General features: G+C 51.6%; 1 protein-coding gene across 2 annotated transcripts; it reads right to left on the reverse strand.

Moving 5' to 3' along the window:
- Positions 1-212: 212 nt before the first annotated feature.
- On the reverse strand, positions 213-22,843 carry CTTNBP2NL (CTTNBP2 N-terminal like). 2 transcript variants are annotated; one of them, XM_033080195.2, is made up of 5 exons: positions 22,807-22,843; positions 16,042-16,149; positions 7,389-7,619; positions 4,997-5,104; positions 213-4,297 (listed from the first exon to the last, which is right to left on the reverse strand). In XM_033080195.2, the coding sequence occupies exons 2-5, from the start codon at positions 16,138-16,140 to the stop codon at positions 2,795-2,797; spliced, it is 1,941 nt and encodes a 646-aa protein (XP_032936086.1). In that variant the 5' UTR covers positions 16,141-16,149; positions 22,807-22,843; the 3' UTR covers positions 213-2,794. The 2 variants fall into 2 exon arrangements, with proteins under 2 accessions (XP_032936086.1, XP_032936085.1); XM_033080194.2 differs by lacking the exon at positions 22,807-22,843 and having other exon boundaries at positions 16,042-16,282.
- Between the last annotated feature and the right edge of the window lie 3,747 nt (positions 22,844-26,590).

Genomic DNA, 26,590 nt, shown 5'->3' on the forward strand with positions numbered 1-26,590 from the left:
CAGCAGCCGCAGGTGGGTGGAGATGGAGAGCAACATGCTCTGGCTGCAGCAGGATCCACTGTACTCCCCAGAAATTCACTTTCCTCTGACATTTCAGAGTTTCCTTTAAGCTCCAGGTTCCAGGTGGGCACAGATGCCCAGTCACCACCAGCAGGATTGTTTCCTGCTGGGCAGCCCCAACCCCAACCATTTCCTTAAGCAATTTGCACATCTTAAAAATAAAATCCTTTATTGATAATATGAATGTTTAATATGTTTAATGCCATCCGCTATAAAAATGATTAAAGACTTCAGCTTGGTACATTTGGCTTTACAAATTTACAAGTGTTAATGAATTAATACTAGTGTTATATGTTTTGCACTTCATTATACTCCATTAGCCAGTGACAAACTCTGCAACAATGTCTGCTTAGGACACGTGAGCTAGAGAAGAAATATTTAGTTGCTTCCACACAGAATCTACATCAACAGTTAAATACTAACTCTAAATGTCTTACTGAATTAGTTGGATTCATTTTAATCCCTTGTGCTTAGTTTCTTTCAGAAGTTAGTCTACTAGCAAAAATACATTCTTTTGCATACCCCTTCCCATATTATATTTTAGAAGAAACAGTACTCAGTGCATTTCCTATTAGACTTCATCATAGTATCTCTCTCTCTAGAGCTATCAATAAAGGGGATAATACCAGTCAGATTAATGTAAAAGCAAAGAAACTCATTAAAGCAGTGTATACAAAAGCCTCACTATTCAGTCAGAAGGGATACGTGGGCCAAAATCCATCTGCCCATCCATTTTTATATTTACTCTCAGCAAGAGGAAAAAAACCTGCCACGGACACTTAGTTAAAAAAGGAATAAATGTGCTTCCAAAAGAGTCACTGTCCTTTCAGCTCTGGCTGCCTCTGTGCCCCTGCTGTTAATACACAAACTGTTCCACTGGACTAGGAACAGCCCGTAATACCACTGCCTCAAAGGCTCCCAAAGGGTCTGTGCAAACCTCTGAAGCCCTGTCCTGGCTGTGTGGGGTCACTCCAGCAGCCACCCCAGGGCCCTGGTGTCCTGCAGGCTCAAGGAACCCCTGCCTGGACAGCTCTGCATCCTCCCGTGGCCAGCAAAGGGACCCTGGTCCAGGACACGGCACTGGACACAGGAGAGCGTGGCTGGCCCTGGCAGCTCTGTGCAAACCTCTCTGCTGCCCAGGGACGTGCCCAGAGCTGCAGCTCACCAGCAGTGAGTCCAGTTTCTAAATTTAGGATCAGCTCACATCCAACACCCGAGATCATTAACTCGGGGTCGTGCTCTCAGCCTCTGCCACTGATCTGTGGTGTTTGTCCTGCACTCCTCAGCCTCTGCCACTGATCTGTGGTGTCTGTCCTGCACTCCTCAGCCTCTGCCACTGATCTGTGGTGTTTGTCCTGCACTCCTCAGCCTCTGCCACTGATCTGTGGTGTTTGTCCTGCACTTCTCAGCCTCTGCCACTATCTGTGGTGTTTGTCCTGCACTTCTCAGCACAGTGACTCAGAAAACCACTGTGCTGTGCCTGCTGGTTTTCTTGCAGAAAACACTTCTGCACAGGAATCAGCTGCTTCTCCTGGGCCCAAATACTTCTTCACACACATAATCTGCCTCAAATTTAGGCAATTCCTCACTGAGGAATTTTTTAAGATGTCAGTGAATTGCCATGTTTTCTTCATATGGGGCAGAGGATCAAGGAGAGATCAGTATTTCCCTAACACACTGTGTGTTCAGTAGGTATGAGTGAGACACTTAGACAGATCTACACACTCAGCTCCACAGCAGCAATGACCTGGTTCTGTATTTGCAGCCAAGGAAAGCTAGCCATAGCTAGTGGGTAAAATCCAGGTCTGTCAGACTTAACTGACACAGATGAGGAACAAAATTATTGCTTTTGTTTAAAGTCAAAGATCTCATGCTACAGGTGTTGAAAAAACCTGTATTGTATGGATGAGTTACTTTTTCAAGTAACAGTGAGATCTTTGTCAAGGAACAGAAAGATCCTTTTCTCTGTTCTCAGCAGAATGCTTGGAGAGCTTGGAGATTCCAGGTGATCCACCAGACCAGAGTTTAGGCATTTAAAGCACACAGGCATCTTGGCAGGAAAGCAGAAAGGAATGGACAAGGAATGCTGACAGAGAAGTAATCTGGATGCTATCACAACTAAATTTGACCCCAAGAACCTCGTGTGTGCTTCCCCAGATAGCTGGGAGCTATGTGCTGAAGGCTGGCTGCAAGCTCTGGTGGTCACCTTGCAGAATTTGTAGCCCATTTGCTAACTTACCACAGCAAATGGAAAGAATAAAAAGGAAAACCAGTGTTGGTTTCAACATTCAGGACTCAGAAGAATTTGTTTCTGCAGCTAGATGTTCCCCTCCTCACCTTCTCTCGAGAATCACATTCATATTGCAGGCTTAGTTCAGGCACTTTTATAAAATGTTCATCTGGAGTAAAAAGTCTGCAAAAATTATTTCTGCATAATTTAAAAGTAGCATTTCAGTCCCATTAGAGGTTGATAGGTCCCACCACATGATTATGGTTCTTATCTCTAATGATTTGACTGCTGCCATGAGACATTTGGAGGCTACTGTATAGCTGTAGTTAAGGTTTCTTCATAAACAAAAATATTTTCCTACCTATTAAAAAGAAAAAAATATACTAAATGTTTTATACAGACAGAATCTGCTACTATGGAAATAAATAACATGGAGTGGAAAAACAGTGTCTTAGCTGCAGGGTAAGCTAAGCTGTGGAATGTCACATTCCCGTTTTCTGGAGACTAGCTGCTGCTCGGCAGGAGGATCTCCAGGTCTTTGCCATTTGACACGACAGTGCTGCTGGAGCAGCTGCTCACGTCCGTGGGGGCACCCAGGGAGGCCTGGCAGGGTTTGCTGAGAGCAGCAGGAGCAGCAGGGGACTGAGCCAGCCCGGGCTTCTTTGGAGGAATGGGTGGAGGGTTCCCTCTTTCTGCTCTGGGAATGGTTGGTGACTTAATTCCAGGAGACAAGGGGCTGAGGGGGCTGGAGACCTTGGCAGGGCCCGGGGAGTGGCCGGGCTCGGCCTTGGGGCTGCCAGCGCTGGCCAGGTTCCGGTAGTCCGTGCCAAAAGGGGAGCTGTTCGGGGACACAGGCTTGATGGGGCCCTGCTGGCTGGTGAACCGGGACAGCACCTGGGTGACCGTGTTCCGGGCCAGCTGCTTGGCAGCGGAGTTGTCGGCCAGGGTGGGGGACAGATCCCGCGAGGGGGGGCTCTGCAGGCCGCTGGCCTGGTGCTCCTGCTCGGCCTGCGACTGGAACTTGTGCCGCGCCGCGTGGAAGCGCTGGTTGATGCCCACCTGGTAGGAGGACTGGTAGCCAGGGCTGCTGGCCAAGGCTCCCACCAAGCGCTTGGTGAGCACGGGAGAGGAGCAGGGAGAAGGGGTCAGGGAGGAGGCGGCTGTGCTGCTGGGGGACAGGGACACCCCGGCAGGGAGCTGGGCCGGCAGGTGCACCGGGGACTCTGTTCTCACGGGAGAGCTCCCGTTCTCCGCCGCGCTTTCTGAGGCTGCAGCAGCCTTCTCCCTGGCAGCTGGGCTCTCTGCAGCACTTGTGTCCCCAGCCGTCTGCCCGTCTGTGTCACAGTGCCCGTTGGATTTGGCATGGGAGTGAGCAGGTGTGGAGGGGCTGGCAAACACGGCGTGAGCAGCTCTGCTGGTGCTGCTGGTGGTGCTGGTGCTGGTGCTGGTGCTGCTGGTGCTGGGGCTGGCAGGGCTGGCCCGCTCCGCCTGCACACCCTCGGTCTGGCAGGACACAGACCTCACGGGGGGACTGTCAGTCGTCACCCCCCTGGATGTCACCGAGGGGCTGGGCTGCACAGGCCCAGAGGGACTCTGCTCCTGGCTAGAAGCCTCCAGCTCTTTCAGGGCTTTCTTCAGACATTCCACCTCTTCTTTGAGTGCTTTTGTACGGTTTTCCTCTCTGTTGAGCTTGGCTTTCAGCTGTTCTCTTTCAATGTCAAACTCTGAGAGCTGCTTTTCTACTTGTGCTTCCATCTGCAAACCCCGCTTCCTCTTGGCTGCCAGCTCCTCTTCCAGTTTACTCACCTTACTCTTCTCCTTTTCCAATTTCAAGCTCAGTTCTGCTGTCTTCTGGCCCTCTTCAGCTGCTTTGGCAGTGGCTTTCTTGCACTCCACAACAAGCATGGAAGACAGTTGCTTGTGGCGTGCCCTTTCCTCCTCCAACTGGCTCGACAGCTTCTTCTGCTCTTTTTCAAACTTCTTCACTTGGGATTTTTCAAACTCCACCTGGAAGTCAAGAACAAAAAAAGATAAAACCTCCTGAAAGTAAATGAAGGGTAACACCTCAAAAGGAAACAGGTTTACTTTGTATCTCGGAGAAATCACACAGTAAAAAATGACAATGGCTAAGAATGAGGTTATTGCCCCAGAAATCTGCAAAACAGTCTGGAACAAGTCAGCTTGCACACAGTGCCAATTATTACTTACTAGTAGTTTTATCCTGTGTGAAATTCGATTGGCCTCTATGAGATACAGAGCCAGTCTGCCATGCACTGCTGGAACAAGCAAAGCTTCCTTCCACCTCATTTACTGCTTTGTCAGTTTGCCTTTTAAAGGCATTTAGGCTTTAAAATGCTGATGTGTTATGTATGCTAACAAAGGCTACAGAGCTTGAGTAACAGAAAACAGTGGCTTAAATATTTATTAGCATCTCTGAACAACACCCCCAGGAGATCTTCCACGACTTATTCTGAATTTTGAGTGGGCAGTGGGCTATCAATTGTAAGTGTAGCCCAGTTCTTCAGAACTCCTCAGATCCCAGGCTGAACTCGGGCTCCCAATCACTTTTAGCACTGCTCAGCTACCAAAACACCCTGGGAACTCTGAGGTTGTTTTTCATGCCAAGCTGACAGCAGCAGGGAGTGCCCCACAGAGGGAGGCTCCTGCTGCTCCCTCACCCATCCCCACACGGTTCCAGGGCTGTACCTGCTGGGTGAGGCGCTCGCGCTCCTTCTCCAGCATGTAGGTGACATCGTCGCCCTCGGCCGCGTCCTGGGCGTGCCGCTGCCTCTCCTCCTCCAGGTCCAGGATCACCTGCCCAAGAGCAGCCCTGGTCAGTGCCTGGTGCCCCCAGGAAGGGGCTCACCTGTGTCCCCCAGGAAGGGGCTCACCTGTGCCCCCCAGGAAGGGGCTCACCTGTGCTCCCCAGGCAGGGGCTCACCTGTGCCCCTGCACCATCCACACTGACACAGGAGAGCCACCAGGGCAGCCTCAGTCACCTGAGGCCAACTCAACCCAACCCAAATCAAACCAACCCAAATCAAACCAACCCAAATCAAACCAACCCAACCCAGCCCAACTCAACCCAACCCAGCCCAATGCAACTCAACCCAGCCCAACCCAACCCAGCCCAGCCCAACCCAACTCAACCCAACCCAACCTAACCCAACCCAACCCAACCCAGCCCAACTCAACCCAGCCCAACCCAACCCAACCCAACCCAACTCAACCCAACCCAACCCAGCCCAACTCAACCCAGCCCAACCCAACCCAGCCCAGCCCAATCCAACTCAACCCATCCCAGCCCATGCCAACCCAACCCAACCCAGCCCGACCCATCTCAACCCAACCTAACTCAACCCAACCCATCCCAACCCAACTCAACCCAACCCAACCCAACCCAACCCAACCCAACCCATGCCAACCCAACCCAACCCATCTCAACCCAACCTAACTCAACCCAACCCACCCCAACCCATGCCAACCCATCCCAACTCAACTCAGCCCAACCCAACCCAACCCAGCCCAACCCAACCCAGCCCAGCCCAACCCAACCCAACCCAGCCCAACTCAACCCAACCCAACTCACAGCAAAGCAGCTCTTGGACAAGTTCAATACATGGTGTTATCATATTGATAACAAATCAAATTCTTGTGAAACATGTTAGGAAAGCCTCGCACTGGATCTAGGTTCATTTTATTATTAAATATCTGACCTGACTTTCCCCAGGCTGTGCAATATCCCTGAGAGGCTCCTGTGGGAATGGTGTCCCCTCTGCAGAACTGCTGGGGCTGGAGGGGATCTCTGGGGCTCACCCAGCCCAGCCCTGGGCAGGCTGCACACACCAGGCCAGGAGGGTTCTGAACACTGGCAGGGAAGGAGAATCCACAGCCCCTCCACAATCTGTTCCACTGTTCTGTCACCCCCAAAGTATGTCAGTTTTTCCTCATATTCAGCTGGAAATTCCTGTATTTCAGCCTGTGCCTCTTGTCCCTTGCAGCTCAGAATTTCCTGGCAGGAGCAGCAGTGCAAGGCAAGCAGGAGCAGAGGTGCAGCCTGCAGGAGACAGCAGGCACCAGAGCAGCGCAGTCCCTGCTGTGGCTCCAGCAGCAATCCCCACACAGCCTCTCCCAGAGCCTCACAGGGGCTTGAGGATTCCAGTGAAAAGTTTATTTTAAAGAACATTAATTTGTTCTTCCACTTAAGAACAAGATGAGCTCTCGAAGTGAAACTGCTTCCCATAAGGACCCAGTGAAGGAGTTCCTTCAGCTTTAACACTGAATTACATGAATAATTGAAATGCTATTAACTCAACAAAAAAGCCAGAACACAAACTTCCCCAGAGGCTCTGCTGTATCTCATCACCAAAACTAAGCTCTCCCAACACATGCCCACTATGAATTTAGCAGTTCCTCAGTCCTCCTGGAATTTAAGCTTCCAAATACTGTTTAAATACCATCAAGTACACAGGAAGCTTTCACAGAAGTGGAAAGGAAGAGGAAAATGAAAATATCTGATTTTACTGCATGACTTAGTTGGATATTTGGCTGAAAAGGGAAGCACAGCTTTGTTCTTACTTCTAGTGACTTCAGTTTTTGTGGTAATATGGTCATGACCAAGCACTTCACTGGTCAATACACATTAAATGTATGTCTGAAGAATAACAGGTGCTTCATTAAAGAGGCCAAATGACAAGGAAAATACTTTTGGTCACTCCACACTTCCTTAGGGAAGCACAAGGAGGGGCCTTCCCCTGGAGCAGCTCTTCAGTAACCACGGAGAACAAGTCCCAGCAGAACAGTGAGTCTGCTGAGAATTCCACCTTCCAGAAACCCTCTGTGCATGTTGGGAAGCATCACACCTCCCAGCTGTAAGCTAGCTCCTTGCTGGTGTGTCCTAACAAAAACATCTTGTGTGTATTTCAAAGTCTGGAATTAGAACTAATTAGCTCACCAGCTGCATCATCTGGAGTGAGTTTTAACAAAGGTGCAAAGTCCTTTTAGCTACCAAACCTCAGGGAACTTTGTTTTTGTGAAGTTAACATGTTATCAAAATGCAACTGCAACTTCTGCACACCTTCACTGAGGCAAAACCCACCTTTCTGTGTCTGCTTTCTGCAGCAGCTAGTTGGGATAACATTCTTTCCTGCATATTCTTGCAGTGCTTCATCACCACTTTCAAAATAGATAAAGGATTGGAGCATACTGGCTGCTTTTCACCATGATTCCCCTCCTTCAGGGTCTCAAAATCTCTCTGCAAAGCCATCAGTGGGTCACTGATGTTGTATTTCCCATAGCGTTCCTCAATGAACGTGTCCCTGTGCTGGGCCTGCAACACAAAAACAAATTTGCATTTTAATACACTTAAACTAGCTAAAGAAAAGAGGCTTTGTAGTTAATATTCCTTTTCCCAGTTTTCCATTTAAAGAGAATTTAACACAGTCTGATTCATATCCTGTTATCTTCTAGAAATAAAGGAAATAAAGAAAAATCTTGCTTAAAAACACAGCATCTCCACAATATTTTCAGTCTACAAACATCCTCATACCACAGCTACCTGCCAGGGCCATGACTTACATTCCACAGCTGTGTGAAAGGAAAGAAGGTAAGTACCAACTCTTGCTCAACAAAAGATTTAATCATTTATTGTCACATCAGTGAAAGAAACAGTTGTGTGGTTTCCCTGACTATGTCACCATCAAAGAATTTCTTGTTGAGCAATTAAAGAGTTTCATTCTTGCAAGAGCCATAAATCTGTGAATTGTTAATAAAATCGTTAATGTTCTCATCCAGACTAAACAGAGTTTGGTTTCTCAAGAAGCAAGGCAGGATTGATGAGGTTTCCTTTGGTGCTGCTGAGAATTAAGACAGCTCACACGTCCTAGGTTCTGCATGTACAGTGCCTAATGGCTGGACTTGATGAGCTCAGTCTCTTCCAGCCCCAGTTATTCCATGAATCAGCCATTCCAGCTGGAAATCTGCTTGTCAGGATACCCACAGCTTATCCTATTCAGTGATGACTGCAAAGGTCTAAAACCAAAACGAAATCTCATAAACAGGCAGATATGAAAGTATTATCTGCATGTTTACCACCATGATAAGAAACCATATAAAACCAAATATTTATGCAACGAAAGACACAGAAGGAAAACCAGACCTAGACTCAAAGGAGCCCTCAGAGGTGTCTTGGCTCAAAGAAATACAGTGACTGATTTCCAGTGAAATGGTTCTGGGCTGAATGCTGAGCTTTTGTGACATAGAGCACAACCCCACGCCCAGCAGAGCTGATGTACCTGCCAAGAAATAACAGCTGAGCTGAGCTGAGCCTTGAGCTTGGTTCCTCTTGACTCCAGTCCTGTAAGGCCTGGTTCCCAAGACAGGTCACACCTTTTCTTTCCTGCAGTGTGAGTGGCTGCTCTGCTCTGCTCTGCTCTGCACTGGGTGTCCTCAGTGAGGGCACACACAGATGGGTTTTTCCTCTGCACCACTGAAATGCAGGAGTGCACCCCAGGACCTTTATCAAAGTCTGTTTAATTTAGACCAGGCTTTAGCACATGTGACCTGCAGCAGGGCTCTGACCCTAAATGTGTTTTTGCTGTCACACACAGGATGCTTTTTTTCCCTGAAAAGCTGCTCCAAACAAACTGTGCTGCCTGCACCTTCTCAGGTGTGCTCACCTGCAGCTCCCAGCTGGGCAGAGCAGACAGCAGAGCCTGAGCCAGTCAGGCACAGCAGCCCTGAGCACCAGTCCCACCCAGCCCCAGCCCTGCTGATGCTGGAGGGGCACTGGGCTGAACAAAGCTCCTGCTCTGAGTGAGAGCCAGCCCGAGCCAGCCCTGCTGAGCTCATCCCAGAGCCAGGGAGCAGGAGTGCCAGACTGTCACCATCTCCTGTGGGACTGCACAAGGACAGCACTGAGACACAAACACTGAGCCTGACTCAAACAAAGACAGCTCAGAAGCCAGGACTTCTTGGAATGGCTCTTCTGTCATGTCCCAGTATCCAAACCACAAGTGCTGCCACAAGAGCAGGAGTCACAGAATCCAGGAACATCCCTGGTACAGCTACACTGGAACAGAGAGAGCTAAATAATAAAACTTGGCTTTACTCAAAGAGCTGCTGAGATCTGCTCATCCCACCTGCATTCTGAAATGCAGCCATGTGATTAACATGAAATAAACTAAAAATACTGATTTTTGCTCTTAAAAGGAAAAGTGTATGCACTACCTTGACAAGAGGCATAAAAATCCCAACCCAAAATATCTTCTCCATGACCAAATTAGAGACATCTGTCCTGTGATTCCAGTTTGGAGCTGGATTTTAACCCTGCAGTAAACAAACACAGAGGAACAGCACACGCTTACAGACACCCCTCCCTCTCTATCAGCAGTACCCATCAGGAACTGTGGATACCTTTGATCAGAGTTTCAGATATTGTTCTAACTTTACACAATAAGAAAAAGGAGAGGAAGGAAGAGATCAGCCCTGGAAATGGGAGAGCAGCCCTGGATAATGGGGCAGCCCTGATTTAATGAATCACAGGAAAAACTACAGGTTTGGGGTTTTTTCAGGGACAGGGAATCTTCTGTTTTTCTGAAATATTTATAAAAATGACTCAATGAAAGCTCCATATAAGTGTGGAGGGAATTTCTAAGTGACTCAAGCATTAATAAGTCTGTAAATATGAACTGGGATCTCCATCCAGCTGGCCTTGCTGCTCTGACAGATGAGCTTAACCCCAGCTCATCCCAGTGCTGGGCACCCAGCACAAACCTGGGAGAGACCCTCAGAGGGGCAGCAGGGCTCCAGCTGTGCACACAAACCCTGCCTTTGCTGCTGGGCAAGGGCTGCCAAGCAGGAGCTGCACCAAGGGAGGGGAAAGGGATTTTTGCAGCACTGAAGGTGTAACAAAAGCCACATTTTCCTCTGCTCCTCGCAGCACTGGGCTCTGAGCTCTGCTGAATTCAGGGGGGTGGTTTTATTTCCTGTTTGGGAAAGAACAAGAAGTTCTTCCTTGCTACTTTGAGCAATTAAGTATTTTCCTGAACTAGCATGACAAACAGATGAGACTATCATAACATTAAGAGCTTTCTCAAGTCCAGCTATTCTTCTTCAGTAGCCAGCAGAGCATAAACATTTAATTAAAGTTGTCTAGACCAGAAAAAATCTTAACCAGGTCATCCTACACCGGCCACACCACATTGACAAAAACAACCCCAGTGCTTTGGTACCAGGGTTTGCACTGTGCACCTGGAAATGCCAGCAGGGAATTTCCAGCTCTGTCCCACCTGTGCCCCCAAATCCCTGAGCAGCCCAGGGAGAGTGAACCACAGGGTCACAGCTCCAGAGGTTATTTCACAGCTGTGGGACTGTCCCAGTTGGCTTCTGCCATGAGACAGCTCTGCAGCTCAACTCCTCTGCCACTGCAGGTCACCTCCAAACAGCTTCAGCACTGCTGGCTCTGTCCTGTCTGAACTGGAGTCCACCTTAAATACAGTTGTTGTTCAACTTTCAGAACAGAAGGAACTTGATGATGGAAGAGGAACACTCTATCAGTCAGCCCAAGGTGAAAAAAACCAACCTAGATGTTACAAATCCACAGAAAATCAAGCTTAAATAAAAAGGAAATAAGGTTACAAAATGCAGTGTTAGTTAAGGAGTGGAAAATTTCACCTGACCACCAGAGATGACATACACCACCCAGCATCAGCAGGGGTGCTTTGAAAGAAGATGCAATTCTGTGCAATTACATCTTCTCACTTAGTACCTCCACCTCTATCATCTCAGAACTGTGGATTCCCCACCAAAATACTCAAATTCCAGAAGTAACTCAGTGGATTATTCAGCAATTTGCAAGACTATTAAACTGACCTCTCCCAACAAGAAAAGAAGATAACATGCAAGTTTGGAGTGCTTTTAAAAACAAGAAGGAACTATACATGTGAACTACCTTCAAAATAAAATTCAAATAAAATTTCCAGAAGACTGAAAATCAGGCACAAGCAGAGTTCCATGTGAAACTGGCTGGTGTTGAGTTTGGGACCACTGCTAGTCTGTTTGGGAAGAGATAATTCTGATTTTATGGGGCAGAAGCAATATCTGGCCCAACTGAAAAGATGTTTCCTGTGCAGGGAGGCAAAGCAAAGGCTTTGCTTTGTTAGGAAAAAGCTACTGTTTCCTCTTGGGATTTCTAGGCTGTTTTGGGATGAATGTTTCCCATAGCCTATTTCTGTATTTTTTTAAAATAAAATATTTCCTTCCACTGAAACCTTGTTTATGTGACAGAATATTCTCCCTCTCTTCAGTAATCTTTACAACTTGTTTTACTGGAACATCAAACAGGGAATTTCCAAGACTTATTTCAAGTGTTTTTTTGGACATCAAGCAGAGAATTTCTCTTCCCTGTAATTTCAGAGTTCAGGTTTTAACCTTCAGTACAAGACAAACACACTCTTAATTAACTGCAGCTACTGAGTTTGCAGTTCTCCAGCAATAATTTGCACAGAAGTTCCTCCTTCATGTAGCAGAGAGTGGAATAAGCTTTAAATAGTTCCTTACTGCCTTGAACTTCCTTATTAGCTTCTCTCCCCAGAGACAGAAGTCGGGAATAAAGACAGGCTGAGGTCACAGCAAGCGGAGAGAAGGGAAATGGGGGTGGGGACCGCTTGCTTTGCCCAAAAATAAAAGCCAAAATGCTGGAGTGGGATTTGCAGTGCTGCCCCAGCTGCAGCAATGCCAGGCACAGAGCCACCAGCCAGCTGTTCAAAAGCAGCACCTGGATTAATTGCCATCCTTGGATCAAGTGAGCAGCCCTGACACAGAGCCCTGACACAGAGCTGCCCAAGCAAGACTGCGATCAGCTTTGAGAAATAAAAGAAGGAAATGTCAAGCAGCACAAAATTGCCACTTCTTTCCCTGGAGCTTGTGGAGAAAGGCTGGCAGTGCCTGGGGTGCTGGTGCAGGGCTGCACCTTGCCCAGGAGCTGTCCCCAAAAACAGGAACCCAGCACAGGAGCCCTGGCAGACAGAAACCATCCCACAGCTCCCCAGCACACACCTGGGGAGGAGAGGCAGCTCTGGAGCTGCTGGCAAACCCTGCAGCTTCAAGAAGAAGCAAACAAAGAAGTGCCCAGGCTGCAGAGAGCTGTGAGGAGCTGCAGCACCCACAGGAGCTGCTCCCTGCAACTGCTGCCCCAGTGATGCAGAAACCCAAACTGCCCAGCTGGGAGAGATTTAACAGCAGGAAGGTTTTGTATTACTGAACTTCTCTTTTTGTTTAAACAAGAGGTACACTTCAGTTTTTGAAACTAATTTCTAAACCCACTAACAAACAGCACCTAGGTTTGCATTAACATTGCTTTACAGTGAATCTCTGAACTCAGAAGAAGAGATGAATACCAGCTCCCAGCCATTAACAAAATAGTTTCTATTCCAGTGTAAATTGCCTGAGGCCTTATTAACATAAAAGAATAAGCCAGAAAGCTGTTTCCTGTTTTCTAAAAGTAAACAGAACTTCAGTTCTAATGTATGGAAAACTCTCTTTAAAAGAGCAGGGGGGAGGGAACAAAGTGCTCTAACGCAGCAGTAGAGATCCATTTAAATATGGAATTGTTTCCAGTCCTGGTGTGCTATTTCAGGGGGCAAACCTGTGGCTCATGCAACCCTTCCTACACAGCAATAAGGACTGAGAGTCTAACTCTCAGATTATGCAACTCTCTGACAGCATCTGGGTTTTTTGGATGATATAAACACAATTATAACTACAGGAAAAGGAGCACAATAAGAAGTGAGGCTTAAAATCTGTTCCAAGGAGAACACTGAGATTTATGTAGCGGACAGGAAGCTACTTTCAGGCAAACAAGAAAAACAAAATTTTTTTTTTTTTCAAAGAGGTTTTAAAACAGAGGAAGCAAACTGAAGCACTGGGAAAGAATATTTTGAATACAGTCAGTTTGTCAGACAGCAAGGAAGAAAGAGTCAGGACCTGGGGAGAGGGGGTGAGGAGAGGGAGAAGAGGGAAGCAAGTTGAACGAGCAGGGCCTGGAGCACCCAGCTCAGCAGCTCTGACACAAACGGGGCCAGTGCCAGCCAACAAGTGCCTGATACCAGCAGGGAGAAGAAAACTATTTTAAGCTTTGTCATCTGCATGCATGGATTCTCTCTGCTAAATGCCAGATGCAAAATGTTTGTCTCTGAGCGTGCAGGAATATCAATTATTGCAGACTGTACTGGATCAGATGACATGTTTACAAATCAAGGCACTCTTCCTCTGCAAGTGCCTTTCCTGCAATGTACCAAAGGGTTTGACTCAAACACAGCTCAGAATCATCTAAATCTGAAGGAGTTAAATTAACCCATGAAGGGAAATGTGTTTTTGTTACTATGTGGGCAGATAAAAGTCAGATTTCCATCCACTGACATCTACATGTTCAACAGAGCTGCTGCATGGAGAAAATCACTGCTGTGGTTTAGGATTATGCAATGCCCTTAGAAAGTTCAGAGGATTGAACTCCACCTGCTCCCAACATATACCCACATTTAACATAAAACCATTTCTGTTCCAAGGAAATGCAGCTGCTGAGGCAGGACAGGCTGTCCCAAAGCCAGGAGCTGAGCCCAGCTGTGCCACACAGCCCCGCCTGTCCCTGCTCCTTCCATGAAATCACAACTCCATTTCTCCAATGAATGCAAGTGCAGATCTTTAATTCAGACTTAGAAGCTGTTTTTTCTTCAGGGCAGCACTTTTATGCATCAAAACGTGAGTAAACAGATTAGCAAGGTTTCCTTTAATTAGTCACACTCAGTCTTTGAGCCATGCTCAAGCTGTTACCACAGCTACTATCAGCAAACAAGGAGGAAAACAGAGTAGGGCCAGGACTTCTCTAGCTGGATACTCCAAATAAATGGACAAAGCAGAGCTGGAAGCTCTGTGCTGCTGAGCCTTTGCCCAGCCCCCAGATGCAGCAGTGACATGACTTTTCCTTCCCTGGAAAGGGCAGCAGAGCTGCTGCCAGCAGGAAGGCAGGCTGGGCTGGGCTGGGCTGGGCTGGGCTGGGCTGAGCTTTGGGCCCCAAGAGCAGCACAGCTGGAGACCCCAGCATCCCCCAGAGCTGCAGCACAGCCACATCCCAGTGGGATTTTCCCTGGGATCACCCTCAGCAGGCAGCAAGAGCCAGCCTGGATTTGGAGCCTTCACTGCCCTTTCCCACCAGCTCCAGCTCTCCTCACAATCCCGAGATGAAACATCTCAGCACAGCCCTGACAAAGGGAAAACAGCCCTAACCTGTGATTAGCTCAGTATTTTATACTCCATAATTATCAGGCATAGGTTACAATTTCGTATAATTTCTTCTCAGTTAGGAGTGCTTGACAAATCACGTCAAAGGGTATTCTTAGTGTATTAATCTCCTCACACAAGAGGGAACTGCATGTTAAACTTCAACAGGAAAGATAATTGCTCTGCACTACTGGAAGGCAGGCAATAAAAAGCCTCTGGAATGGAGCTGCTACATTTCTTCCCATTGGTCCCACATTTCACACTGAAAAGCTGAAGGGAGGCTTCCTTTGGGAACACATTCTGACCACACACAGTGAAAAAAGGGATCTCAGGACAGAGAGAAACTTGCAAGTGTGTTTCAAAACAAAACAAACCTCCCACCTGATCAATAGTTTAGAGAGGGTAACAACATTCCTCCAAAATAAAGGGATTATCTAAATGCAAAAGCAACTAACAACAAACATCAGCATCTGTTCTGGGGAAGGACATGCCTCACTCCCCTAAAAGATGCTTGGAATCAAGCTGGAGAAGCCTTTGCTGGAAAAGCAAACCTGCAGCTCTCAGGTCTGCAAGCTGCCATTCCTCTGTTGAAAGAGCTGCAAATTTACACACTATGAGCAGTGACAGGTCAGCTTGAAAAAACCTTTAGGATTCAACCCTGACACAACTAATCTCTTCCAAAATTGATCCCTGCCATCATTTATACCACTGTGTTTTCAACTTCACTGAGGCTGAGTGCCAAGCAGGCATCCTTAGAAGAGCAGCAGAATTACACACAGACAATTTATTTTCTAGAATAACTCCCAGGCTCAGCATTAACACAGCAAACTGCAGAGCAGCACAGCCCACACTCACAGAGCTCACAGTCAGTTTCCCTGCACTGCAAGAAGAGCTCCAGCACACCCTGCCTTGTCCCACCCCAGGCTCCCACAGCAGCACGAGCTCAGCTGCCCTGGCATGCACTGGAATTGGCTTTTTGGAGCAGTTCTAGCTGCCATCTCCCTCCCTGCAAGGTCGCACCAAGGCTCGTGCCAGCACAGGGAAGGAAGAGCTGAGCACTCGGGGCTGCTGCTCCCAGCAGTGCCAGCTTATGGTGGCTTAGCCAGCACAAAGCTCTGACTCAGAGTGACCTTATTGTCACTGGAAGGCTCATCTGTGATCCCTCCTGGAGACAAGTTTCTGCTTCAAGGACCTGCACAGGAATCCTGGTAGACTTTCTGCACATGGCTCTTTATCAGGAAGGATGAAAACACACACGTAACACTGCATTTAAATACCAAAACACTTCCTGCAGCCAGCTTCCAACCAAGAACTCCAAGAAAAAATTATATACAGCATTTATTATATAATCCCTCTGATATTAAAACGGGATTGTCAACCAGTAATAAATCTTTACCTCTGAATAAAAGCACTCTGCAGAACTTACAGCAGTACTGTTGTCATGTTTGTTTCCTACCCTGATACTTAAAACCTACCTTTAAAGCCTCTATGACAAGATCTCTTGCTTCTAATTCTCCCTCAAGAATGCTAAACAGCGTCAGTAGTTCTGGTTTGCTGAGTTTTTCCAGATTCATCCTGAAAACCTGAAAAATAATGAAACCTAGTTTAGTAGGTATTTCTTTGGACATTGAGATCAGTATTCGAAGCTATGATGTACAATCTCCATTTAGCTTCAGATTCCAGTTTTTTGGACTGCAAATTGCCCTGAGGGGGGATAATTTTCTCTCCAGTTTCCAGGACCAGTTGCAGAAGATGCATTTACCTCCTCCCAAGGGACAGGAACATATGCACACCCAGATGGTGCTGGTGGAATGTGCAGGCTAACAGGACTGGACACTGTTCACCAACAAGCAGCCAAAGTTAACAGGAGAGGGGAAAAAAACAAGGATATTTAAAAGTCATATTGATTACACATCTGCCTGACACAGCTGCAAACATCACTGAGGAGCTGTGAGGGACGGAGGCCAAGCTGGGCCACCCACAGGGGTGAGCAGGGCTGGGAATGCTGCGGGGCTGGGATGCACTTCCTGGGAATGCTGCAGGGCTGGGAATGCTGTGGGGCTGGGAATGCTGCGGGGCTGGGAATGCTGCGGGGCTGGGAATGCTGCGGGGCTGGGAATGCTGCGGGGGTGGGATGCACTTCCTGGGAATGCTGCAGGGTTGGGAATGCTGCGGGGCTGGGAATGCACTTCCTGGGAATGCTGCAGGGCTGGGAATGCTGTGGGGCTGGGAATGCTGTGGGGCTGGGAATGCTGAGGGGTTGGGGATGCAATTTCTGGGAATGCTGAGGGGCTGGGATGCAATTCCTGGGAATGCTGCAGGGCTGGGAATGCTGCAGGGCTGGGAATGCTGTGGGGCTGGGAATGCTGTGGGGCTGGGAATGCACTTCCTGGGAATGCTGCAGGGCTGGGAATGCTGTGGGGCTGGGAATGCTGCGGGGCTGGGAATGCACTTCCTGGGAATGCCATTATCCACACCGATGGAACAGGCCCAAACCACTTCACAACAATCAATGCCACTGAAAATACACACTTAATTACTGTTCTTTCAAATTGTTTCAGTATTGGCATCATTTATTAAATATCATTTTACTGCCTACCTAAGAGATCCATCATCTGAACTGCACATAAAGATGCTTTATATTCCCTTGCATCTTTGCTGAGACACTTAACACTGTCCAGTAATGTTATTTTTTATTACACTATTTTGTTAAAAATGGAAATAATTTCAGAATAAACCCTTGTGTCTGATGCAAATACACCCATTGATACAGTCTTGTGCTTCACACAACCATCAAACACACTTCTGAGTCCAAGTCGTGTCCATCTTTCACCACACTTTGTGTCAAGCAGAAAATGCTACAGCATGAAGAAGCTGCTCAGAGATACCAAACTCCAGTGGCAAGTGACAGAGTTAAATTAGCCCCTGCTGGGGAGGTGCAGCCAGCTAAAACATTCAGCTGAAGTCTAGTTTGTCTGAAGTCACTGCTCCTTTACAACTGATTTGCATAACTGTGCCTTGGAGAGTTATACACAAAAGCAAGTTCTGTCTTGTTTGTGCCAGAGCAGTTTTCCAGTCACTGGGAACAGAAAGCTCTGTAGCCCTCATCCAGCCAGAGAAATCAGAAATCTGCTGTGTGCCCCTGTGCCAGGCAGGGAAGTGTCTCACCACACACTCCCATTCCTGCAGTTTTCCATGGAATTCCAGCAGGTTTCTCACAGGCTCTCCTGGCTCACCCTCCTCTGGTATGGGCTGCTCAGGAAACACCAGTGGAGGTGACCACGACTGCCTGTGCCAAAACCCAACTGAACTGGGCACCACAGATCTGCCAGAATTGCATTTCTGTTCCCTGCTGCAGATCCATTCACATACTCAAGAGGAAAATCCACGAGTGGAACATTTGGGAAATCTGTCCTTACTTGTCATCGTGTCAAAAAACCCTGATCAAGACTTGACACAAAGGCACAATTCAGGGAAGTCCCTGTATTGACTAAAATAATTTCTGTGGCCAGGGCAGTGCTGGTCACTGCTCAGCGCTGATCACTTGTGGTCAGTGAATGGACCCTGAAGAGAGCTCCAGGCTGGGAGCCTGGGCACCTCCCTGAGCTCTGCCCAGGGCTGGGGGGCTCTGTCCCCATGGGGACCCCGGCCACTGAGACCACGTGCAGGGAGTGTGATTTACAACCTGGTTTTCTTAGAAAAATGGGAACGGAGGGCAACAGAAACAGCAAAGAAATGCTAAAACATAAAGGAGAAGCCACACTGAGAAAAGACATAGCCTGGTTCTAGTCTTTCATATTTGCTGTGTTTGTGTTGGTGCTCATGTCAAAGCTGCAGCATTTCCCTGGGCAGCCCTCAATGTGGAATATCCAAACATCTGCTTAGGAGATGCACAGCTGGATTCCAAAACCATCTCAGTCCTTGCCAGCCCAAATTTACAGGTTCTAAGACTGGATCAATACCAATGGGAAACAACTTTTATTGCCATTTTTCACTCACCAGGTTACAGTAGTGTTGGGGCATTATAAACCAGAATGAAAAAGCAGAAGCTTCCTTGGAGATCTTAGAACAAAGTGCATCATGTACTTGTTACCCCAGTGCTGAACATGGACTTTCAGCATGACTGCATCCATGCTTTTCCCTTAAAAAAGAGATGATGTGGAAATGTGCAGATGCATCTCTCCAAGAGCAAGGACAGCTACCCGCTGCAGTTTGGTATTTTAGAGCTGTTAGTCAGGGCAGCAATAATTTCTGCTCTATATTCTAACTACTCCCATTGTGACTGGTACTTCCCAGTGCTCTAGGAATTAGCCATGCTATTCTTACCATGCCTCTGTAGTCTTTAATGAGCTTAATAACAAACAAGCCCTGTCCTAAAATACACAGGTAAAAATACCTGAGAGAAATAAAGAGCAGGAGCCAGTTTGCACAGCAATCGTTTATCCAACAACAAGAGGTCACATTAAAGGCACAGAGGTGGAACAGCCTCAGCTTCCTCTTGTGCAAGCTGTGCCAGAGAACATCTCCACCTGCTTTGTTTGCTTTGGTTACTCCACACTCCAGAGCACCCCAGGACCATGTGTCTGTTACGCTGAATGGATCACAACCCAAGCATTGCCTTTATGGGCCACTCTGCACTTGGGAGCAGAAAACTGGGGGGAAAAAAAGCCCTATTCATTTGGTGTTATTAGTTTACATGAACAAGAAGCATCTCTGGATCAAAGGGCCAGTAAGCATGTATTTGAGCTCCTTTTCCCCCATCCAAATCTAAATCCAAACCCATTCCCAGCCCTGCAGGCTCTTGAGTTGACCTTTCCAAGGCTGTTTTCAAGCTACACATCTCTGTGCCGTCCCTCCTTCCATTTCCTACCAAAAGATCACACCAACTCTAATAAATTACCCAGTTCTCCCCCTTGCAAACAGTCCCATTGTACCAAAGGGCACTTCAGCTGGGGAACCTGACCCTCTATTTCCAAACCTTTAACCAAGAGACAGTTTCCCAGCATCAGAAATGAGATCCAGCAATTCCCAGGGCACATTACCCCTTTACATCCAGGGAAATACACTGAGCGCACGCACTCAGATCAAAACCACAAAGACCTTGTTGTTTAGTCTGATGATATAAATATTTTCCCTGAGTCTGAGATACACCACCATTTTTGGACAATGAGCCAGAGTTTAGAGCATAAACAGAGATATTCACTTTCTGCTTGCCCAAAGGTGAGTGTCCCTTCAGCTGTGGGCCACTGGAGTGTCCTGGACAGACCCACAGCCACCCTCAGGGAGATAAAGCTTTTCTAAGAAAGCTATTTCGCAGCATTTCACTGCAAAGAGCCCTCAAGAGCAGCTGGAGTGCTGGTGCCAGCACGAGCCGGCAGGCAGGGCAGTTATCTCTGGCATGTGCCCCTTGAGGAACACAGAGATAGGGCAGCCCTGGCAGCTCCTCCGCGCCCTGCTGCACGGCCGGGCTCGTGAGACCACGCCAGGCTGCGCTGCACGGCTCTGACACGGGCACGGAGCACGGAGAGAACGGTCATGGAGAGAATGAACGGGTCCACGGAGAGAATGAACGGGCCCCAGGAGAGAATGAACGGGCCCATGGAGAGAATGAACAGGCCCCAGGAGAGAGAATGGACAGACCCATGGAGAGAATGGCCATGGAGAGAATGAACGGGCCCCAGGAGAGAATGGTCCACGGAGAGAATGAATGGGTCCATGGAGAGAGAACAAATGGGCCCAAGGAGAGAGAATGAACAGACCCACGGAGAAAGCAGGCCCATGGAGAGAACGGGTCCACGGAGAGAACAGCCCATGGAGAGAATGAACGGGCCCCAGGAGAGAATGAACGGGCCCAAGGAGAGAGAATGGACAGACCCACGGAGAGAATGGCCATGGAGAGAATGAATGGGCCCCAGGAGAGAGAATGAATGGGCCCATGGAGAGAGCGGGCCCATGGAGAGAATGGCCATGGAGAGAATGAACAGGCCCAATGAGAGAATGGCCCATGGAGAGAATGAACGGGTCCAAGTAGAGAACGAACGGGCCCAAGGAGAGAGAATGGACAGACCCACGGAGAGAATGGCTCACGGAGAGAATGAACAGGCCCCAGGAGAGAATGAATGGGTCCAGGAGAGAATGAACGGGCCCCAGGAGAGAGTGGGCCCATGGAGGGAATGGCCATGGAGAGAACGAAAGGGCCCAAGGAGAGAGAATGGACAGACCCATAGAGAGAATGGCCATGGAGAGAATGAATGGGCCCCAGGAGAGAGAATGAACGGGCCCCAGGAGAGAATGAACGGGCCCAAGGAGAGAGTGAACAAGTCCATGGAGAGAACAAATGGGCCCATGGAGAGAGAGGGCCCACGGAGAGAACGAACAGACCCACAGAGAGAGAATGAACGGGCCCACACAGAGAACAGATGGGTCCATGAAGAGAATGGATAGGTCCATGGAGAGGGCGCTGCCAGCACAGCAGAGCTCACCCACCGAGCCGAGCAGGGCAGGAGCCAGGGCAGGAGCCAGGGCAGGAACCAGGGCAGGAGCCAGGGCAGGAGCCAGGGCAGGAATCAGGGCAGGAGCCAGGGCAGGAATCAGGGCAGAGCCAAACGCACAGCCCAGCCATGGCGAGGGCAGCTGGGAGCTTCAAGATCCTCTGCGAGCCCTCGGCTCGGAACTCTTCTGCTTTTTAAAAAACATCATGAAGAACAAAGCTCGGTGTTCCTCCTTCCTCTGACAGAGAGCATTTCCTAAACCCACACCAACACAACAATGCCACAATGTCAATAATCCTGAATCAGCTCAATTGTCTTTCCTGTGCTCCTGAAGAGGAACTGATATTTTCCAGGAGCCAGCACGGGCAGTCACACAACTGCATTCATGGGAGAACCTAAATGACCAGTTTGAGAAGTCCTGATAGACAAGTTCCCAAAACTGCTCCTGGGTGTATCGGGTGGTGTTTGAGTTGTTCCGATAATTACATATGTTCGCGTAATGAAAAAAAGCTAACACAGACTTAATAACTGTGTATCCACAATGCTACCTGCCATTGCATCACAACCGTGGAGAACTAGGCTAAAACGAGAAGCGTTTATTTCCATCACCTTTGTATCTCAGCCCTAAAGGAGAAAGGGCATGACCACAAAAACCCTTCGGTTTTTGAAGCAATACTCAGAAGAATTGTGAGCACGGATTTTGAGTGGGCTCTCGCAGCCCCCGTGCAGAACTGAAACCATCGCGGGCTGCTCTGACCTTCACCCCGCCCGGAGCTCGCCCCTGCTGCGACCCGATCGCTGCTGACCCGGCCCGGGGAGCACGGCGGGTCAGCCCGGGCACCGGCACCGCCCGGGGACTGGCACCGCCCGGGGACCGGCACTGGCACCGCCCGGGGACTGGCACCGGCACTGGCACCGCCCGGGACCGGCACCGCCCGGGGACTGGCACCGGCACCGCCCGGGGACTGGCACCGGCACCGGCACTGGCACCGCCCGGGACCGGCACTGGCACCGGCACCGCCCGGGACCGGCACTGGCACCGCCCGGGGACTGGCACCGGCACTGGCACTGGCACCGCCCGGGACCGGCACTGGCACCGGCACCGCCCGGGGACTGGCACCGCCCGGGACCGGCACTGGCACCGGCACTGGCACCGCCCGGGCACCGGCACCGCCCGGGGACTGGCACCGCCCGGCATCGCCCGGGCACTGGCACCGGCACCGGCACTGGCACCGCCCAGGACCGGCACTGGTACCGCCCGGCACCGGCGAAGGGCTGGCAGGGGCCGGGCTCGGCGGCTCCCGCGCTGCCCCGGCCCGCTACGAGCGCGGCGAACAAAGGGGAACGGCGCACCGGAGCGCGCGGGGAAGGAAGGCGGGTGCGCGGAGCAGCACCGGGCTCGGCTCCATCGCCGCTCGGTCCACCGGGCCCGGCTGGACCGGGCAGCGACGCCCAGATCCCGGCAACGCCCCCCGGCCCCCGCGCCCGCCGGCACCGCCCCCCGATCTCGCCGTTCTCCCCCGGTACCACCCCCGCCGCTTGCGGCCGCCCCAGTCCCGACTGCAGCCGCCCCCGCCCGCAGCGGGGCTCGGCCCCGCCGCCGCCCCTCTCAGCCCCCGCGGGCCGGGCCGCCCTGCACCTGCCTCTGCCCTCCCGCGGGGGCAGCGCCGCGCCGGGCCGGGCCGGAGCCGCGGGGCCGCAGCGAGCAGAGAGCGGGACCGGGACCCGCGCCCGCCCCACCGCACCGACCTGCCCGGCCCCGCGCCGCCGCCGCCACCGCCGCCGCTCCGCTCCCCATCGGCCGTCCCGCCGCGCCCCGCCCGCTGACCGACGCCGCGCCCGCCAATCAGCGCCGCCACCGCCGCGGCCGCGGGCCAATCCGCAGCGGGGAAGGCGGGGCGCGGGTGGGCACAGCCAATGAGGCGGCGCGGGGGCGGGGCCTCGGCTGAAAATCCCTTTTGTTCGCGGCGGAGCGAGCGGGCGGCCGTGATTGGCGCGTCACTTCCGGAGGGGCGGGGCCGAGGCACCGCCCGCGCCACCGCCCCCGGCCCGCGGGTGTGTCCGGGCGGGCCCGGGCCCGGTCCCGGTCCCAGGGCCGGTCCCGATCCCCATCCCAATGCCAGTCCCGGTCCCCATCCCAATGCCAGTCCCGGTCCCGGTTCCTATCCCAGTGCCGGTCCCGATCCCGATACGAGAGCCGGTCACGATCCCGATCCCAGGGCCGGTCCCGATCCCGGTCCCAGTCCCGGTCCCTATCCCGATGCCAGTCCCGGTCCCTATCCCGATCCCGATGCCAGTCCCGGTCCCGATCCCGATCCCAGTCCCGGTCTCAATCCCGGTCCCAGTCCCGATCCCGATGCCAGTCCCGGTCCCGGTCCCAGTCCCGGTTCCTATCCCGATCCCAGTCCCGGTCCCGATCCCGATCCCAGTCCCGGTCCCAGTCCCAGTCCCGATCCCGGTCCCAGTCCCAGTCCCAGCGGCAGGAAGGGCTGTGCGAACCGCGGGCAGGGGCGGGGGCCGTGCCTCGCCCAGCTCGGCCCGGTGAATGCCCGGGGTGCCCGTGTCAGAGCGGTGCCCTCCCATCGGTTCTGAGCCCCGGCCCCTCGCGGTTCGGGACAGCCCCTCTGCCCTGGCAGCTCCAGGTCCTCCACACCGATGGCTGGCCCGAGGGTGTTGGCGGTATCTCTGTTTGTGCAGCAGCTCTAACAGCGCTGCTGTGCGGCGTGACTCACCTGGGCACTGCCCGACTCACCTGGGCACTGCCTGACTCACCTGGGCACTGACTCACTCACCTGGGCACTGCCTGACTCACCTGGGCACTGCCCGACTCACCTGGGCACTGCCTGACTCACCTGGGCACTGACTCACCTGGGCACTGACTCACCTGGGCACTGCCTGACTCACTCACCTGGGCACAGCCCTCACTGCCGGGCACAACTTCCTCCGAGGAGCTTTCGCAAGGACCCCACAGCTCTTCTGGGTGGAGGTGCTGTGGAAAAACCGGGGTTTGGATTTGTTTCCCCGCTGCCAGCTGAGGGAAGGGCTCTGGACACGCGGAGGTGGCTGCTGGAGGCGATGCTGCCCCTGGATGCCTCAGCCGCGGGGTCACTGTTGAGGGCAGCAGGATTTTTGCTGCCGGAGCTGCTTACCCAGCACTCTGCTGAGCCGGAGGGACAGCAGGAATGGGAGCGAGCCCTTCAATGGTTCTGAGCTTCCCAGGAGGAGTGCTTGGCACTGCCAACACGCTGATTCTAGAGAGCTGAAAACTGCTTTTAATGGCTTTGCCCACTACTGAGAGCACCTCAAGCTGCACCAGAGGAGGCTTAGTTTGAATATTAGGAAGAAATTCTTCACAGGAAGGGTGATTACCCACTGGAATAGGCCCAGGGCGGTGTTGAGTCGCCATCCCTGGGGTGTTTAAGGAAAGGCTGGACGTGGCACTCAGTGCTCTGCTCTGGCTGACAGTGTCGGGTCACACATTGGGCTCGATGATCTCAGAGGTCTGTTCAGCCTGACTGATTTTGTGATTCCGTGTGTGACTGCAGGGCAGCACTGGGGTCACAGGGCCTGTGACACCTGGCATGAAACCAGCAGGGTCCACATCCACTGCCAAAAGGTGCCACGTGGTGACAGTGACACGATGTCACATCACACAGTGACAATGCCACCTCTGACCATTGCAGCCTCCTGCCTAGTACCTTCAGAAGATGGTTTTATCTAGACAGGGTTCTCTGAGTGTAATTTCCCAGCCTTGATAAGTACTGGCAGTTTTGCAGCACCTCTGGTCATGAAGACTCAGAGCCTGCGAGGGAACAAGCTCACATGGATTGTCTCTTCTGAGCTGTACCAGGCTGGAAGTGCCCCTGTGGCATTGCCAGGCAGCTGGTGTATTAACACATCTAATTGTGATTTCAGTGTGCTTCTCCTGTCTCTGCTTTTTACCCGTTGTCTCTTCTTTAATCCCTGAAATAAAATTTTAGGGCACATATCCCATAATGACGCAGATGAAAAATGGTGGCAGCTCATACCATGTGTCTGTTTTACTTCCTACACACCATTTTCACCCCTGCTAGGACCTGGGGGTGAAGGCCTTGGCAGAGCAGGGAATGGGCTGGAGAGGAGGGGGATGCTCCAGAAGGCCCCGGGTGTGTGCAGGGAGGAGGTGTTTGCTGTCCGGGCTGCCTGCAGGAGGGTTGCTGGCTCTGAGCTCACTCTGTCTGCGGCTGGAGGAAAGGGGAAGGGGGCTCGTGGAGTGCCACAAATGAAGGAAGTTGGGGGAAAAAGCTGATGACTCGCCACATCCTGCGAGCGCAGGACGTGCAGCCTGCCACGGAGATCTGCCAGCTGGCACAGCATCTCATCTTCCTGGAAAAAATGGGCTTGGGGGGAAAGGGTGTGGGGACAGAGATCCACACTGAGCGGTGACGGCAGGGCGGGAGTCACCGCTGCGGTGAGTGCCCGCTCCCAGAGCATTAGCATTCCCGTTCCTACAACATTCCCGTTCCCAGAGCATTCCCGTTCCTACAACATTCCCGTTCCCAGAGCATTCCCGTTCCTACAACGTGCCCGTTCCCAGAGCGTTCCCGTTCCCAGAGCATTCCCGTTCCTACAACGTGCCCGTTCCCAGAGCATTCCCGTTCCCAGAGCATTCCCGTTCCCAGAACATCCCTGTTCCCAGAGCATTCCCGTTCCCAGAGCATTCCCGTTCCCAGAGAATTCCCGTTCCCAGAGCATTCCCGTTCCCAGAGCATTCCCGTTCCCAGAGAATTCCCGTTCCCAGAGCATTCCCGTTTCTAGAGCATTCCCGTTCCCAGAGCATTCCCGTTCCCAGAGCATTCCCGTTCCCAGAGCACACAGACCGTCCCCACCACCTGCACTTGCGCGCTGGCTCTAAGGGCTCCTTCGTGCTGTGCAGTCCCAGGCAGCGATGCGGCACAGGTGTGCCCAGGTGTGCCCAGCTGTGCCCAGCGATGCGGCACAGGTGTGCCCAGGTGTGCCCAGCGGTGCGGTCCAGGTGTGCCAGCTGTGCCCAGCGGTGAGGCCCCAGCGCTCTGCGCCCCGCGGGTCCGGAGCCATTACCGGGGATGTTCCGCCGTTGCCGGTTCCATTCCCGGCTCCGGTTCCATTCCCGGTTCCATTCCCGGCTCCGGTGCCATTGCCGGTTCCATTCTCGGTTCCATTCCCGGCTCCGGTGCCATTGCCGGTTCCATTCTCGGTTCCATTCCCGGCTCCGGTGCCATTGCCGGTTCCATTCCCGGTTCCATTCCCGGCTCCGTTCCCGTTTCCTGTTCCATTCTCGTCTCCGGTTCCATTCCCGGCTCCCGTTCCGTTCCCGGCCCCGGTGCCGCCGCCGGTGCCGCCGCGCCCCCGCGCGTCCGCAGCGCTCCTGCTCAGGCTCGGCTGCGCTGCTCGGAGCGCTGCTGTGCTGGAGCTGTTTTCTTTTCCAAGTTGCACAAAGCGCTCCTGAGCAGTCCAATCCCGAGCAGCGAGGCCGGGGCTGTGGCTCCCCGCGTTCCCGGACCGGCTCCGGGAT

Source organism: Catharus ustulatus, chromosome 25 (genome assembly GCF_009819885.2).
Source record: "Catharus ustulatus isolate bCatUst1 chromosome 25, bCatUst1.pri.v2, whole genome shotgun sequence".
NCBI classification, from domain to species: Eukaryota; Metazoa; Chordata; class Aves; order Passeriformes; family Turdidae; genus Catharus; species Catharus ustulatus.